The sequence below is a fragment of the Aythya ferina genome, assembly GCF_964211825.1.
Source record: "Aythya ferina genome assembly, chromosome: 5".
Classification (NCBI taxonomy): Eukaryota; Metazoa; Chordata; class Aves; order Anseriformes; family Anatidae; genus Aythya; species Aythya ferina.
In genome coordinates, this window is record NC_140301.1 from 53174502 (window position 1) to 53192372 (window position 17871).

The following is a 17871-nucleotide window of genomic DNA, read 5'->3' on the forward strand; positions in this document are numbered from 1 at the left end:
CTCTCAGCCCGTCTTCAAAGGAGAGGTGCTGCAGTCCTCTGATCCTTGTGGCTCTCTTCTGCACCTGCTCTAACAGCCCCACATCTGTCTTGTGCTGGTGGGCCCCGGCCTGAATGCAAGGCTCCGGGTGGGGCCTCACAAAGGCAGAGCAGAGAGGGACAAAACCTCCCTCACCACTCTGCTGATGCAGACCATGGTGCTGTTGGCCTTCTGGGCTGCAAGTGCACCTGCTGGCTTATGTCAAGCTTTTTCATCTACCAGAATCCCCAACTCCTTCTCTGCAGGACTGCTCTTGATGGGTTCTCCCAGTCTGTGCTCATGCCTGGGAGTGCCAGCACCCAGGTGCAGCAACTTGCACTTGGACTCATTGAACCTCATTCAGTTCACAAAAGCCTACTTACCAAGCTTGTCCAGGTGTTCTCAGTCCCTGAGTCTGAACCTGCATTGTTTTGGTGAAGTTGTGAATTTCATTTGATTTGATTGTTGTGACCTCAGTGAGTGACATCCTGGATGTTCTATCTCTCCATGTGTCCTTCACAAGCCAAAGTAATTCCATCAGCATTACTTATCTTCTCCTTTATCTATGTTATCAGCATTCATCCAGTGGAGTTCTTTGGGGCTATTCATAACAGGATACCTCTCTGTGTCTATAAATACAGGATTAGGCCTCAGATAGTTCAGCAGCAATTGAAGAAATGAAAATTTATTTCTTTCTACTTAATTTATAAATACTTAATTCCTGCAAACATTCTATATATATAAATGTATATGTACTGCAAAAGAGATCCTAAGGTAACTGTAAGAAGTTTTTGTCTAGGAGGATTTTCTCTTACATAATATTAAGTAAGTTGTATGCAAATATCCAGAGAGCAGAAATCCTATTCAAATAGACTGGGAAAGTGGCCAAGGAAATTTGTGAATATTGTTCACATCAATACAGGATTCTCTGCCATGCTCTAGGAATTTATTTTTCTCAAGATTTGTCATACCAGAAGTATTTAAATTCAATAATGGCTGGAAGGGAAATGTTTTAATTTGAAAATCTAAAACATGTGACACAGTTATGGAATATTGATGATTTCAGAATATTCAGGCTTTGTAACAGTGAGAAGAACTTTATATATCTTGTGTAGTACTGTTACATGAGGTTAATACACCTAACCATTAATTTTATTAGACTTTTTATCTTTTTTATTTTCAGTCTTCATTGTAGCAATCTTCTCATTTCTAGTTTCATATATAACTGAAATTTACTAATATAAGTGGAGTTAATTTTTGACTCAAGTGGTTATAAATTCTAAACAGAGTGGCTATTCAGGGAATTTATAATGGTAGAATACATTTTATGTGTCTGAGCCATTTGAAAGTCTTGCTTTATAAAACTATGGAGCAAATTCCAGAAGTAATAGCAATGATATATTTTAATTTTGAAAATTTCTCAGACATAAATTTCTCAGACATAACTATCTAGTAATGGAGTAGTACCCTTTGTTTGTAGTGCTTCATTTGAAAGAAGGTATTTCTAGTATTTGTGGCAGTGACAACAATAACAGATTTTATTTACCAAGTTTCAAAACAGAACTTGTAAATGGCTCTTTCCTTACTGACCTCTGAGCTATGTAGTATTTCTAACTGCTTAAGTAAACTGTATGTGCAAAGGCAAAAACAATTCTCAGAAACCTTGAAAATCTGGGGTATTCATTATTGGCTTATTTTAAGGACACAAGCTTCCTTTTAGCTCCTGTGAACTGCACTTGTATTTTTGATTCTTAGATCTGACTTTGTGATATTCACCTGATTTGGAAAAGTATGATATGAGTAATAAGAATTTTATTGTGATTTCATATACATCCAGGCCATTTTATTCTGTGTTGTAAAGTTACTCTCTCTTTTTTTTTTTTTAATCATAATTTCAGTCAATGCTTTCCAGAGAAACAGGGCAAGCAGTTTGCCTCTGGAATTCAAATCAATTTGATATAAAAAGATTCATTTCCATTTGAAAAACACTGAGGCAGCTATAAGATTTTGATTTACATTAGTTCACTGAATCATTCATTCCTTCTCACTCTTCATCAGTGCTGAGATGATTTCTTCTTTGATTAACTTCAGATAGATGTTAGAACTGTTCCTTCACAGAGGACTTTTACATGCTTTTTGGACTTTGGTCTTAATTACTTTCCATTGCTAGACTGACCTAACTAGCAACATGTTTAAGTGCAGTAAATGCATGCTGGTGGGATTTTATAAATAATTCTGTCTTTAAGGCTCTGTGCTCATCTCTTGCGTACATTGTTCTGGTTCAACAGTTTTCTAGTCGTTTGCTGAGGTTTAATCTTTCTCATCTTAGTTTTCAGTATATTTTTTTCTATATTACATCTGTGTTACAAAAATCACTATGTCTTCTTCATCCAAAGAAACCTAACAATCTGAAGAAAATGACTTTTAAAAGTTTAGGAACAGTTGCAAATACAGCTTAGGATGTTATTATTATGCATAGAGAAGACAGTGCCAGAATCTTCCCAGAGATGCTCAATGAAAGGATGGGAGACAAAGAACAAACATAGGAACACAGAAAACTTAGGCTCAACTCAAGGGTCATCAAGCACTAAAATGGGCTCTCCAGAGAGGCCATGCAGTCTCTGTACTTGGAGATACTCAGAACTGCAGTGGACTGGTCCCAAGTAACCTGCTGCAACTAGACCTGCTTTGAGTAAGTGATTAGCCTAGATGATCCCTGAAGGCCCAGCCTGCATAATTCAGTGATGCTATAATGAAGGACGGGGAAAGAAAATAATTCAAATGGTGAGATACAAGGAGTTAACTTGCCCTGGTTTAGTGAATATGAAATTAGATGTTGTTGTCAAGTCTTCTAAACTCTGTTTTTATAGATCATAATTTATTATCATAAATGATTTTCCATTATCCTAACATCAGGTTGTCAAGGTAAGACTTTCCATACATACAGTTTTCTTGGAAAATGTTATACCTACTCTGCAGAGTATATGCATAAAATATTTAAGGAATTTATGTGTTATGCATGTGAGTAGTTCTATTGCTACAGTTAGCATGAGGCAAGTTCAGAGCTGCAGTATGGAGTTTTGTAAGTATTAGTAGATCCAAAAATGTGATTTCCCTGTAAGGATTAATAGTTAATATAATTTTTATCATCCTATTACATATATTTTTCATTTTAAAATTAAAACCTTTTGAAAGGTTTCAATATAACATGAATGATACTAACACAGCAGTCTGTGAGCCACTGAGACTCCCTGGGTTTGTTCGTCTTGCACAACACTCACATTCACTTTCTACTAGTGACAGTTCAGATAGTTTGTTGTTCATTGAGTAACAAGTAGTGCTGTATTCAGAGAGCATTGAGCATTTTGTTCCAAGAAAATTTGCTTTAAAAACAATTCTATATCAAGTCCATTTGATATTTACCATCTGTTACATCCAGATGTAACTGAGAATCTCTAACAACTTTAGAAGGGGAAATATATTTTTAAAATTTATTTATAACTGTTTTATTTTTGGAATATATTTTATTCATCAGTGGATTTTTCATTAGTCACAAATGAATTGGTACAACAACATAGGCAGAACATTGGCTGGATTAATATTATTTGCATATTATAGACACTTTTCATTCTTTAATATTATGACAGAGGGAATGTTCCAACAAATGTTGGCACTTTTCCTAAGTTGCCAAATGCTACAGTTGTATTTTAGTTCATAGACTGAGCTTGGTTTCAAATATAACATCCTCAGAACTATAATGGGGAATTTAAATTATTTTGAAAGATTTCACATTGCCATAGGCAGGAAATGAAGATGTTGACTTGGAAAGGAGTTTTATGGGTATATGTGTGTGTGTATGTATATATATATACTTAAATATATAAATAATATATATACTTAAATCTTTTTTTTCCTTCATTTATTTTGAGAGTTTGTTAATTGCACATTTTGTATCTCCAAGAGGATGGCCTACATTTGCTTTTCTATTTTCTTTTCTATTTTAATTTATTAGTCCTATAGATATAACATGATTATTGTTAATGTAATTCTGTTTGTTCAAATAGAAATTTTAGTGCTCATACATAAACATCACCTTAGGAGAGCTGTGACTTTCTCCTCCTATTCTTAACTTTCTCCCAGTACTATGTAGATAGTGCATGAATATTCACTAATGCATATATTTCATATGACACCTCAGGAAAAAAAAAAAAAACACACACACACAAAAAAAAACAAAAAACAAAAAAACAAAACAGTGGATTTATCATTCCATTCCTTTTGAATGAACATGGTCATCTTTGTGAGGTCAAAAGAGTTGTCGTCCCCCCCCCCCCCCCCAAATCTAGCAGTTATGTGTTGAATATAGTTTAACGGTTACCCTCCAGCCAGGAGTTAACAGAATTTTAGTTTTTATATTCACTAGTATGAAGTCCTTGTAATAAAAAGAGACAAAGATTACTTTTGAAATGTTTTCAAAGGTCAAAGGTAAAAGGATTTAATATTTTAAGCACCTGAAAATTGTGACTACGTAGGGGAAAAAATTAATAAATGCATGTAGTTGGTATAACTTACATTCCTGGAGATAAAAAAATTTGTAAGCATGGCAAGATAAAAGAGACAAGTAACAACCAACATCAATTTGTTAAGAACAAATAACACCTGATCAATCTAATTTTCTTCTCACTGTTGCATATGAGAGAGGGATTGTGACTGTAATGAGGGTGATTTTTTTTATTGTTTCATGTCTTTTTGTAAACGCAGTAGGGAAATCCAATCTACTCTGCAAGATCACTTTTATGTCCTTGTAAGTTTTAGGCTTCACTTTACTTTACTGATTAGTGTAAGTAAGTGAATGTTTTGGATTATACATGTAGGGGTGTGAACCTTAGGACCACTAAACACAGTTACAGAAGCATCCAGTGCTCATTAACTGTGCTGATGTTCTGTGAAAAACTCACAATGTTAAATAGCCTTTAAAATATTTGATTTCATAGTTGAGCAGTTTCACAGTAGGTTGCAGCATGAAATGAGCAGAAACATATGTTCAAGATCTCTTTAAGACTTTTTTCATACTGTGTATGTTACTGGTGGGCCTTTAATGAGTGAAGAATTGAATTAAAGCACTTTAAGAATATAAAACACATTGCAAAGATGTAGTAGGTATTGTTATTGAAATTGTGAAAATTAAAGATTGTGAGAAACATTTGCTCTCTTCTTTGGAATAACAACCTCTCACAGAGGAAAGTGATCCATGACATGTTTTTTCCCTCAATTTGCCAAATCATTTTTCAGAAAATATAATTTTCTACAGCCTGTGTGTTGGTTGAGTCTTTATTATGCTACCTGTAGGAACTAAAATGCAATAAATACATATACAATGCAGATATATACAAAGCTTGCTGATTTACACCCATTGTTTTCTGTTATGGATACGGGAGTTTTCTACTAGAAGGACATCTTCTGCAATATAAAAATTAAGACTCCAAAACATTGAATATGTACTTAATGTTAACAAACTTACAACAATATGTGTGATTGCAACTACAGATTACTAGAAATATGTAGCAGTATCTCCAGAAACTGTTAAAGGTGGACTTCCCAAGGTGTGGGGCTGGTTTCCATCACAACACAGTTACACATGTAGCTCATTGTAGTAAAACACACTACAGGAAATTTGTACAGAAAAACGGCTAGGAGTTAAAGTCACAGTTTTCAAATACTGAATTGTGTGAGCTATATTCTGCCACATCATCTTCCAAAGCGATGTGTTCCATCTCTTGGAGGGATGATGTTTTTCCTGTTATTGAGATTCTGAAAAGATTCTGGGGATAGAGATTTCATTACCGTAGAGACTGTGCCTCAGCAGTTCAGCCCTGGTGATCTAAGAACTAAAAAGAAAGAGTTTAAGGAATGTAGTCACATAAATGTTAGGAAAGTTTTGTGTTGCAGGATTCAGGCATATTTGTGTGAAAAGCAGTCCTGTGTATTGGTCATAAATTTCAGTTTCAACAACAGGGGAATTTCCTTTCTGTACTGTTGTGATTCTTCCCTTTTGAGTACGCTCTCATTTGCTCCCATGCTTTTCTTTTCTACATTCCAGTCTTTTTCTCATTTTCTCTGACATGGCAGTAGAGCGAAATTCACGTATGCACCTAATAGTGCCAGACTTTTCGGAATGCTGTTCACTGAGCTTCCAGAAAAAGAGATTTGATTAAATTCCACTTTGCATGGAGAAAGAATGAGACTGAGAGGTGTAATTTAGATGATTAATTAGAGAGTCTGAGCTTTTCAAGTTACTACATCACAATTGATCCTCAGACCAGTGGAAAAGGTAGCGTGGTTGATATCTGCATCAAACATTAAGGTACAATCACAAAATCAGAAAAGGGGGGAGCTTAAAGAGTGTTGAGGAGAATAAGATGCTCATGTTGTTTGCATGAATTCTGTTTGTACAATTACACCGTAGTGTGGAATTCATACAATTGCACTGTAATGATCTCAGGACTATTAGTGACTGTCACTGAGAGCTTTTGGGTAAATAACCAAATTAAGACAAGGTGACAAGAAAAGGGCAAACACAGTAACTGCATCTATCTTTAAAATGGGGGAAAATGAAGTAGGGAAGCAGAGAATTTAAGTTTCTGCAGAAAATGTTGGGCAAATGACCAAATTACTTGGAAGTAGCTGGGGATGAGATTGAAAGATGGACTAATTAATAACAAATGGTGTCAAATCAATCTTATTTCTTTCTATGGAACGGCAACAGATCTTGTAGTCAGTAGATGAAATGCATCTTATATTTAGTGCAGATCCTTTCTGGTTGTATCTTACTTGACTTTCTCATGCCTTAGGCTAGAGAAAATGCTAGGGCATTTGTAAAGAGCAAAATAGTGAGAGAAATGTATCCATTATAGATAGAAAATGCAGTTTTCATAAGTCTTGTGGAGGTAAAACCAGATCTTAGTAAAGTCAGGTAAGCAATTAATGTTTTTCAGAATGTGAAGTGGTGAGTTCTATTGGATCTCTTATATCTATATCTAGCGTTGTTTGGACAGTGTGCTTTCTGGAGAGTTGTTGCTGCTTGTTCTGATGCTGTATGTCCTAGTTGACCGGATAAGTACAGGTAGGCTGTTGTTTTTTTAATTTCTGGCTGCAGTACCATAAAAACATATTGGTTATACTCCCAGAGTGTTTATTAAACTTGTAAGAGCCAAATTCCTTCGAAGCAAAGTGCTATTAAAATGACCAGGGAGCCTCTGTGTGCAAATTCAGTGTTTTCTCAAGAGTTCGAGATGACAGAGTAAGATGCATGCACATGTGGCTTTTCTGTAGCCTTCAAATGATGCACAGATGAGAGCAATATCTTGTTGCTCCTGTTACTGATGATTTTAATATCTTCTTCATTCCCTGTGGAGTCTTTGTTTTTTCTGCCATAGCTGTTAGGATGCTGAAAGCTCCCATGACGAAAGATGGTCACTGTTGCACAACTTGTATGAAGGGTCTCTGCTTCCCTTGTGACTTTTTTCTCCTTTTGGGGAAGGAACTTAAGGGACTGAATTAAGTCTTCCCCTCAGCTGTGACAGAGAGGCCCTTTAGATATTGCATGGGTAATCAGTAGATAATCCATTAAAAAAAAAAAAGAAAAGAAAAAAGAACCTACAAAACCCTGTGTTCATGCAGAACAACAGTTGCCTCTCCCCCCTTACATTCTCTGCAATCTGTTTTTGCCTGCCAATGCTAGCTCAAAGTCTACATGCATAAAGTACAATCTTTCTCTTCTTTACTTTACAATGAATAAATAAATAATTTGACAAGCCTTATTCTCTTGACTATGTAAGCTTATTTCAGCAGAAGGGGAAAATGGAACTGATGTTGAAACCAAATAAATTGGCTCCAAATCATGAAGTAAGCAGGAAAAAATCTGTATGAATGCTTATCAGTATTGTCCACCTAACAGGAAGTATTTATACCTGTCACTATTATTTTTAAAGTATTCTCAGTAGTTTGAGACAACTCTCATTTGCTGAAAATCTAGGTTAATTAATATTTTAAGAAACTTCTGTCATAGTATGTTCGTGTTGTTTTTTATTGTTTATTTCTGTAGCACTTCTTCATTGTGGCTTAGGCAATAATTTTATTTAATGTAGATCTTTACATGTGATATGTAGAATATAAAGGACACTGAAATTAGGAAACAAAATACATTTATTTATCTTGGTCCATGCTGCTATTTCAAAATAATATTTCAGTGAACGTATGTTAGTATCATGAATTTGTTAGCACAAAAGCAGTGGACTGTGGAAAAGTCCTATAAATTAATATAGCTGAATTCTGTTGCCTTTGGAAGTGTCTAAAATGCAATTGATACTAACTGCAGGATCCTGTGAAGATTAGTGTGCACAATTAAATGTTGGGAACAGAGTATCCATGGGAACAGCCTTCATGTGATGGCATACAAGTTATTTCCTTCTTTCAAGATGAAGGTTCACTCTTCCCTTCACAGAAATATACGTAAACCACCCAAGAGCTGTAGTTTGGGACGTGGGATTTCTGTACAGACAGTAGTCTTTTCTTCTAGTTGTTATTTTCATCCCACTGATAAAAGACTATGGCTTCTCTTAAGCCACAGGAAAACATACATAAGGAAATATACATAAGGAAAACATACATATGCTAGATTTGAAGATTGAGCCCTGCCTGTCAAGTAAACTGGGACCTTGGTGGTTCTCCTCTCCATCATGTGCAAAACTGCTCGTTGTTTCCTCTCAATATGAAGCAATTGGTGGTGCAGAAGCCCGTGAGCAGGATTGATTTCACATGGGTGGAAATTAGTGAGTTCCATCTTGTGTTTTCAGGAAACCAGAGTAGTCCCAGGCACTTGAAATGGGTTAATAGAAACATACTCACTTTTGACCAGCTAGGTATTTGAGAAACTTGGTTGAAATTAGTAATTATTTTCATTTTCTGATCAAATTTTAATCTTCAATTTTCACTTTATTTTAGGGAAGCAGATATTTAGCAGCAAAAATGAATTTAGGATCAGCGCACTGAAGTTCCACCCTACAGATTCAAATATTTTTGTTTGTGGAGGGTTCAGCCCAGAAGTTAAAGCCTGGGATATAAGGACTTGTAAGGTAATAAATTTTATTTTATTTTATTCTTTTCTCTTGTAGGATGTTTCCTATGTTGAATGTGCTATGCATTACTAATCTGTTAGATGGTCTTTCAATGAAATATTATTTGTAAGCATTTTGCATTTGTCATTGATTGTATTGCCATATGTTGATGCGGACCTTCATAATGTTTTTGAAGCACAAAGAGGAACATTGTACACACAACAAACATGATTTTTTTTGGCTTTATAAATATGGATAATATATAGTTGAATTAAATTAAGCCAATAGCTTGCTTCTTTTCTCTCTCTCTCTTTTTTTTTTTTTAATATTTATTTTTTTAAAAAAAGGCAGTTCTGTAACTAGGAAGCTCTGTAAGTTGTTACACATAGGTCAGGGTGTGTGTGCCTGTATCTCTTGCATAGAAGCCTGGAGTAAATTTTACATGCATGAAAGGCCACGGAGAGACATACATGGTCTCTGCCTTTACTTTATCCTGAACCACACAGAACAACATGCTCCCATCTGTCCTTCAGAGTTCAGGTAAGACCAGAACTGTACTGTTCACCAAAAATGGAAGCATAAGCCAGGCAGACATCCACGTGCACAGAACAGCTCAAAGAGCAGCAGTGACTGTAAAGTGAGTAGTTCTTTGTTTTCCTTTGATTTTCTATGTGGGTAGAGGCTGCTCGTCATAGTTAGCCATCTGTTTGCTCTTGAGGATGGCAGAAGGGATCTGAAGAAGATAAGATTGCTTAATCAAACACTGTCTCTCACCTTGATGCACTAAACAGCATAATAGGTGAGGGATGCAGGTAGATACTTCAGGTATGAGAGCTCTAATGTGAGCCGTTATGGGAGTTGCTCTATTAAGGAAATACGGTGTTGTGCGATCAGCAACTTGGTTCCTGTGCTGCAATTGTTCCTTTGGATTTATCTCTGGTGTTTGAGAAACAGTTCAAGCTGTGTGGTGTGACTTTTTATTAATAATTGTGTAGGTTCTATACCTTACGCTTCCATTACATGAATAGGTTGTTAAAAGAACATTAGTATGTACATATCCAGAGCGCCAAGTCTGAGGCTACTCTGAAAATAAATTTAATGAGAGTTTCAGAGTTACACCGTCAGTGGGAAAACCTTTGTGATGGAATTTATTCCATGCATCATACTTGTATGATGAGCCGTTTTCCGTGATAAAGGATATGAAGAAATACTTGAAGCATAGTTCCATGACAAAAGATAATTGTAGTTTTACTTTGCAAAATAGTAAGTATGTGTTATAAAGAATACTTATGTAACTTTTTTAAAAGTTATGAGACTTCCATAGTAATTCTTCTCTCCTTCCTGTCTTTCACTGGTATACGGTATTCCGGTATTGCCACTAAAGTGATTTTGGTGTGCTGTGTTTATCATAGGCAATTTATGGAACATTGGAGTATGTAGCACACAAATGGGAAATAATGCCAGTTCAAAGGGTGTTCATTTCAAATGGTCAGAGTTCACCCTGTAAATTTAATGTAGGAAAAAGTCATTATTTTTTTTCCTATCAGGGTGCTGGAAAAGAGAGACTAGAGGAAGTCTTCTCCACAGAACAGCGGTGTCAGTGGTTTCATAGTGTGCACATGAAGTAGAGAGTACAATTTTTCTTTCCTGAGACTCTTATAACAGTAGATTTTAGTTGTGGGGAGGAGTTGCAGTCAGTAATTGAAACCTTAGCTATACTTTTTAACATGGAGAAGACATTGAACGTCATGTTAGGATAAACTTCCCTTAAAACGTATTTCAGGAACCCAATGGATAAAACCTTTTTAAAGCTTAAAGATTGCTGACTATAGTGTTAAATTTGAGATATTTTATCCTAGTCAAGTAGAAGATTGCAGATATGGGTGACAAAGTATTCCTTATAAAATTTTCTAACTCGGTGCAACAGACTTTTGGTAAATGACATTGCAGTTATACACAAATTCAAATGACACCTTGGTTGTCTACAAAGCTGGAGACGTTCTTTCCTTCATCACCTTTTGTTTCTTTATGATGGGTTTTACGTCTTTGACTATCTAAAAATCCTGCAAAGAGGGTTTTTCTCTAGATTTGAAATCAGCTGTGCTTGATGAGCATGTTCCTGCCAAAAAATGGCAATACTTCCAGCTTGCATGTGTCTAAGGTGCCCAGTCTCTTCAGATGGAAAATGGTAACTGCTTGTTTCTACAGTACAAACAGTACAAATGGCCAGCATGGTATGTTGCAAAAATGTGCCTGTCTCGACTGTAGCTCCCTGGTGGAGAAAGCTATGGAGGAATATGGTGAGAAATCTTTCACAGATGGTAGGGGACAGTCTCAGATAATGATAGTGGAGAAGGCACTTCACTTTCAAGGAAAGAAATAGAGGAATATTTTACAATGGATATTGACAGCTCAAGGGTTGCACTTCAATAACACTTTTTACAGCAATTCTGATGCCAGAGATTGTGATGAAAAGACTTGAGCCTATGCTGAAAGACTATGTTAAACTGGCATTGGCTCAAGTAGAAGTAAAGGGCTAAATAGCAGATGTAAATGCTTGTGTTGAATAAGTTGGTTCTGAGTCATCTCTTGAGTCTGATGCTCTTCTATTGTCAATATCTCTGCCTATTCTTGGTATTCTGGTTTTGTCTTTGAATGGCGTAGTGTTGTTGCCAAGACATATGTCTTGAAAACTTATTTTCTTCTTGGGTCCTTTTTCCTCTTTGTGAAAGTTCAGAGTGTCAGTATTTCCTCATGGTGCCTTGCAAGGTATCAAGCAGTATTTTATTCCATGCAATGAAGTAACTAATTGTGTTCATCACTTAAATAAAGCTGCTCCTTCCTGTTAAGCTTTAAATTCCAGTGCCTCATCTCAGCCACAGCCCAGACTGTGCATTTATGTCTGTGCAACCTGCTGGTAGTTCAGGTTTATGCAAACATAAGCTCACAAAGCAGTTCCTTGTGAACAGGAGCAGGTATGGGACAGCGTGTATTTCTTAACCCATGAAGAGTTTGCAGAACAGCATGTCTACTAACTAATTGCTGTATGTTGCCAACCAGCTTAGCTTGCTGTCCCACAGAAGTATATGCATCTCCTTGCTACAAGACTGCAAGTTGCTGATTGACAAGGGGCAGTTTGATTGCCTGGGAAAGTCTTCTCAGTGAAACTGTTCCTGAAAAGCAAAAGGAGAGGGGAAGTGCAGTCGTGTTTCTCACTGAAGAACAGCATTGCTAGAACAGAGAGAAGGCAAGTGGAGAAGTATATGACATGGTTTACATGGGAGATTATTGCAGTAAGAAGCAGACAAATGAGATGGTGATTACAGTGGAAGATGAAGAGATGAAGGGCTGATGTGCAATTTGTGAGGTATTGACTTATTGAAGGCAAAGAAAGCAAAGTAGCAAATCCATACTGATAAACTGTAGGCTTCAATATCATTTATATCTTCTGTAATTCTGAAAACAAACAAACAACAAGAAAAAACCTACCAGTAGCCTGGTTTGAGATGATGTTCTGATATATTTTAATTCTGGTAACTACTGTGTAAAGTACATCTGGCAAAACTGTGGATGAAAACTGCATTTTTCAGTACTTTACCACTGTCTAGTTATGAGAAATGAGATATGGCTGGAGTCACCTTTGTGTGGCTTGTGGAGGATGACATATAAGCTGCATGTACATGTATATCTGCATTCAGAGCCAGGAGTGAGTGTCTTGGGTGACAGCATCTATAATTCATTTCCAGAGGACAAGCAGACACTGTTTTAAAGCCATTTATGTTCATATAGACTAGTAGAAGTGAAACATGAATACTTTTCATGTTTCATACATTTTATTAATTTGACTATATGTTCACTCTCAAACAGCCCTCAGGTTTGCTGCTGATTAGGGAGTCTTTATGGTTTTTATGCTCTACTGCCCAACTGTGTTTTTTTTTTTTTTTTTTTTTTTTTTTTTACCTCCTTACTTACTGATTTGGGTACAATGCCTGTTTGAAATGTGTACAATCAGATAAGATGTTTGTCTTTCCATGGGCCATCTCCTTTCCACACTTTAATGCTGTTGCCCAAGTAGAGGGTGTACTCAAAGTTGTTGCATTATGATTTTTTTCTTTTTGACGGAGAGCATTGCTGTTGTCATATACCTGTTTGCATGCTGTGAAGTCCTTTGATCCCATTTTATAATGTAATTTCTCAGAAATCTGCAGCCATGCTACTATGTACAACAAAATTAAGACTAGTAGAATAATGCATTTGTTTCTTATTGGCTAACTCTACATTTGTGTTTATAATGCTTAAGCTCCTGCTTTAGAACCTGCTGAACTCAGGAATGCAAACCTTGTTTGCCTCTGCAACTGCAGGACACTGCAGTGCTCAGAGTAAGCTTCTGTAAGCTGGTGCTAATGAAGAGATAAAGGAAACATCCAACCATACTACAACAAAATATTTTACTTTCCAAGAGGACAAACAAGTGAATGAATGTTTATTGCCATAGGTAAAGTAGGAAAGCTTTAAGCTTGGTAAAACAAAACAAAAACACCCATCCTGTTTCTTTTGTACAGATCCTGTACTTGTTGTTCTTGGGAAGCTTTAAGAAGCTGTTACCTGCTTTGTTCACTAGAAAACAATTATATTCTTGCAGAACATCATTAGTCAGAAAACTAACCAATTAAGCAGTGCGTTAGGAGTATTAATTTTAATAAGGAGGAGTGTTTAATCACCTTAGAAACTGGATGGTGTGGGTTTAGCTTGCTAACAGATATTGATGTATTTTTTGACGTTACTTTGAAAACAATGAAGTTCTGTGTGTACTGTGCCTGACTAAATCAGCAGTGTAGCCTACTCTCATACCATGAAATATTTGCAAAGGAGGGAGGGAGGTTCTCTTGCCCTTTGTTTTCCCCATTTAAGGTATCTGTAGCTCAGCAGAGGGTGTAAACTGTCAGGCATTGAAATTTGTATTGGCTCTAAAATGTGTTTTTATATGAAGAACTGGGTTTGTATGTGTACTGAGTGAATGCTGAAGATCAGAACTGAGTAGAGAAAAGGGGAAAACATCAAACTGATTTTGTTGGTTCTGGCTTCCTCTTGCAGAATGGTGAGTATTGCATATGCACCATTACTACAAAATATTGTAGTTATATTTCAAACTCTCAGCTGCAGCTCAGTATGTTGGTTAGGCATGAATCATCACTCATCAGTATCTCATGTCTGCTTCTTTTTGTGGAATTTCAATAGGTTCTTCAGGTATTCCTGTTTCTATTGTTACCTTTATTCACAAACTGCAAACAGCTTGCTTTCATTCTTTTCCATCTTACACACTTAAGGTCATGTTCAAGATTGGATAAAGTGTACTGCCCAATATGTTGAAATTTATCCTGTTCTAATGAGTGCATTTTGCTTTTAGCTAAAATAGATGTCTGAGGTGTCTTTCCACTTAGTTTCTGTTTTGACGCAAACATCCTTAATATCTTTCAAGTGTTTTCACCCTAATTTGTTAAAAGATTTTCTTTGGCATTCTTACTGTTATAAGTTTCCAGTAGCTTTGGTCCTGTTTTACTTCTTTTTTCAAGTGTTTTAACCTGTCATTTAGCTTGGAACAATGGTGTGGGTGAAGTCATAATTCTCTTTGTTCCCATCGTCATACCTGATATCCTGATAGCAGTAGCCTTTTTAGTCCTTGCAGCATATTTAGTCAATACTATAAGCATCCTAAACTCACTGCATGTTGAAAACTCAATTTTAGCATTCATTGGTAATTCAGTTCCAGAGGCCATCCTTTAGAATGCACTCCTGTGTTTCAACAGGCTGTCTTCTTGCAGCCTATGTACAGCAAAACAATCATATTTCAGGAAAAGGTGGAATTTTTGTTGGAAATTCAAAGAAAAGTATAAAGCATCATAGAGACGGAGGGAATGACTACTAAAAAACTATTGTCCAATTACACACACGCATATATATATATATATATATGTATGCAGTGATTCAGTTGAGCTCTCCTATGCCGTTGTGCCACATCAAAGATTTCTGCTGGTAGAAAATGAAATAGAATAACTGATAGTGGTATATTGCCAATTTATTAATTCTGATATGTCATTTTGATTTTGGCTGGCAACTGATTTTTAACGGGAATGTAAATTTATGAGCATAAATTGCTAGTATTTATTCATGTATTGAATGTGCTATAAAAATTGGATTTTTAAGTCTCAATGAAAATGTATGAAGATTGACTTGAGGCTTTCTTTCAGCTGCTAAAACAGAGAAATGTAGAGTAAGCTATTAATCAGAAACAGATATAAAAAAAAGACTTATTGCTGTCCTTGTTCTGTTGAGCAAATAGGAAAAATGATTTCAAATGTAACTTTGGGTATTGAGTAAGATAAAGAATGGAAGAACAATAAGAAAGTCAAAGTCTTCAAGATAAGCATAGAAATGAATGGCTAGAACAGCTTGTTAACTGCTCAGTGAAATGTAAAGTATACAGGCATCTCAAAATTATAGAGACAAGTAATCAAAGCCTGAAAAAAAAAAAGAATAAAGAATAAAGGAGGCACTTGAATAGAAAGTGGAGATTTATTACAGTGGTATTTGTTTGTATTAAATCTGGTTTTGTTTCTCTGGAGATGAGATTATTCTGGAGGCCTTATATTGCTGTATAATGGATTGATTATGTTTATGGAATACTTGGAAAATGTTTTCAGAAGCTTTATGAAAGGACTGGAAAACTTGGAAGTGTGTGTTAAAAAACGTATAAATAAAAATAATAAAACAATGCAGAACTCTGCAGTGCCAACTAAGGAGGGAGCATCATATTGGACAGCCTCCATGGGACCTCTGGACTTGAGATCTGAACTTAGAAAAACCCTGTAAAAGGAACCATACAATAACACCGAGACCTTGAAGTACTTACATATTTTAAAGGTATTAATTTTCACAGAGCTGTAGAAGAATGTCTTAAGATGTTCAGCACAAGCCAGTTGCATTACACAGTCACTCTGTTTTGACTGCTCTACATTAGCTTTTCAGTCTGGAGACAATATATATTCCAACATTTTATTCTACCTGAAATTTTAATGTTCCTTGAAATACCAAGGAGAGCAAAAGGTTGAGACATGTATCGTTTAGCTCAGCATTTAAGGACTTTGTGTTCAGAAAAGAAAAAAGATTACATCTCTTTTTATTTTTTTAATTTGGGTTCTTAGATTACACAGTTGTAATATCAGAACAAGACTACAACTGCAGTTGTACTGATACCACTTTTAAAGGAGCTAAAGATCCTTATATCATGAGAGAATTGGCAGACTGAATAGAAAGGATTCATTTACATGTGCCAGCAAACATGTGTGTATAATATAAAGCAAGGATGCTGTTAGCTCTTCTGAAAGGAACTCATACCTGAATGTATTAATTTAAATTTTCTGAATGTATTCATTCAGAAACACTTTGGGGATTTTGCAAATTTTACCTTTTAAGTGTCAAAGTGTTATTTCAAAAGGATAAACCTATTTTTTTATTAATTTAATCTGACATAGTCAAAAAGAAGGCACGGATACATATCTCTAGATCTATATTAATCTCCTTAATAGTAACCATGTGCTCAGTTTCACATGTTGTATAAGACAATAAAAGTTAAAACAATCTGAATAAAAATCAACAAGGCCAAGGGGAAGTGAGAAGTTTATGCTGATGATATTTTACACAGCTGGGAAAAGCAACCTTCTCCATGTTAAGGGAAGATTCATTTTCTTATGCCTATAGCTTTCCCTTTTTTCTACAAATCCCACTTAAAGTGAATATATTTAAAATATTTTTTACCACTTGCATTGGCTTTCTGGTATTAAACTTTGTCAGTAAATTTTCCCAGTAGTTTTTCCCAGTTTTCATAGTACTTAATTTCATTAGGACCAGTCTTGTCTGGTCTTTATCTGCATGAAAGTTCTCTAAAAATGATTAACAATGAACCGAAAGGCCACCAAAAGAAAAATATGGGCAGTCCTTTTACTGCCATACAAGACTGTTCAGATTCAAAAGGAAAGTATGGTTAATGTTACTAACAGCAGCTATAAATCTAAGAGAATTAATATGGAGATGTCTGCATCCACCTTAATAGAGGGATGTTTAGAAAAAAAACAAACAAAACCAAAAAACTCCTAGGCAGCATGGGTTCATGAAGGGTAGGTCCTGCCTAACAAATTTGATTTTCTTTTATGATAAGATCATCCATCTAGTTGATCAAGGGAAACCAGCTGATGTGATCTTTTTGGACTTCAGCAAGGCTTTTGACACAGTTTCCCATAGGATCCTACTGGACAAAATGTCCAGCAAACAACTTCACAAAAACATCATATGATGGGTGAGCAATTTGGTTGACGGGCAGGGCTCAAAGGGTTGTGGTTAATGGGGCCACATCTGGCTGGCAGATGGTCACTAGTGGGGTCCCTCAAGGCCCCATTTTAGGGTCAGTCCTCTTCAATGTGTTTATAAATGATTTGGATATAGGACTAGAAGGTGTTTTGAGCAAATCTGTTGACGACACCAAACTTGGAGGAGTTGTAGACTCGGCTGAGGTTTGAAAGGCCTTGCAGAGAGATCTCGACAGATTGGAGAGCTGGGCAATCACTAACCTCATGAAGTTTAATAAGAGCAAGTGCCAAGTGCATCTTGGATGTAGTCAATTTTAAAAACTCTTGTTTATTGATGTTCTTGTGCTTTGACTCATAAACCAGCAAGGCATGTT

At 35.9% G+C, this 17871-nt stretch overlaps 1 protein-coding gene across 3 annotated transcripts in view; it reads left to right on the plus strand.

Moving 5' to 3' along the window:
* WDR25 (WD repeat domain 25) overlaps positions 1–17871 on the plus strand; it is a 68256-nt gene that overhangs the window by 40615 nt on the left and 9770 nt on the right. For all 3 annotated transcript variants that reach the window (XM_084520115.1, XM_084520114.1, XM_084520116.1), the window contains exon 4: positions 9022–9152. In XM_084520115.1, the coding sequence (XP_084376241.1) occupies positions 9022–9152 (131 nt within the window). The remainder of the gene's footprint in view (positions 1–9021; positions 9153–17871) is intronic.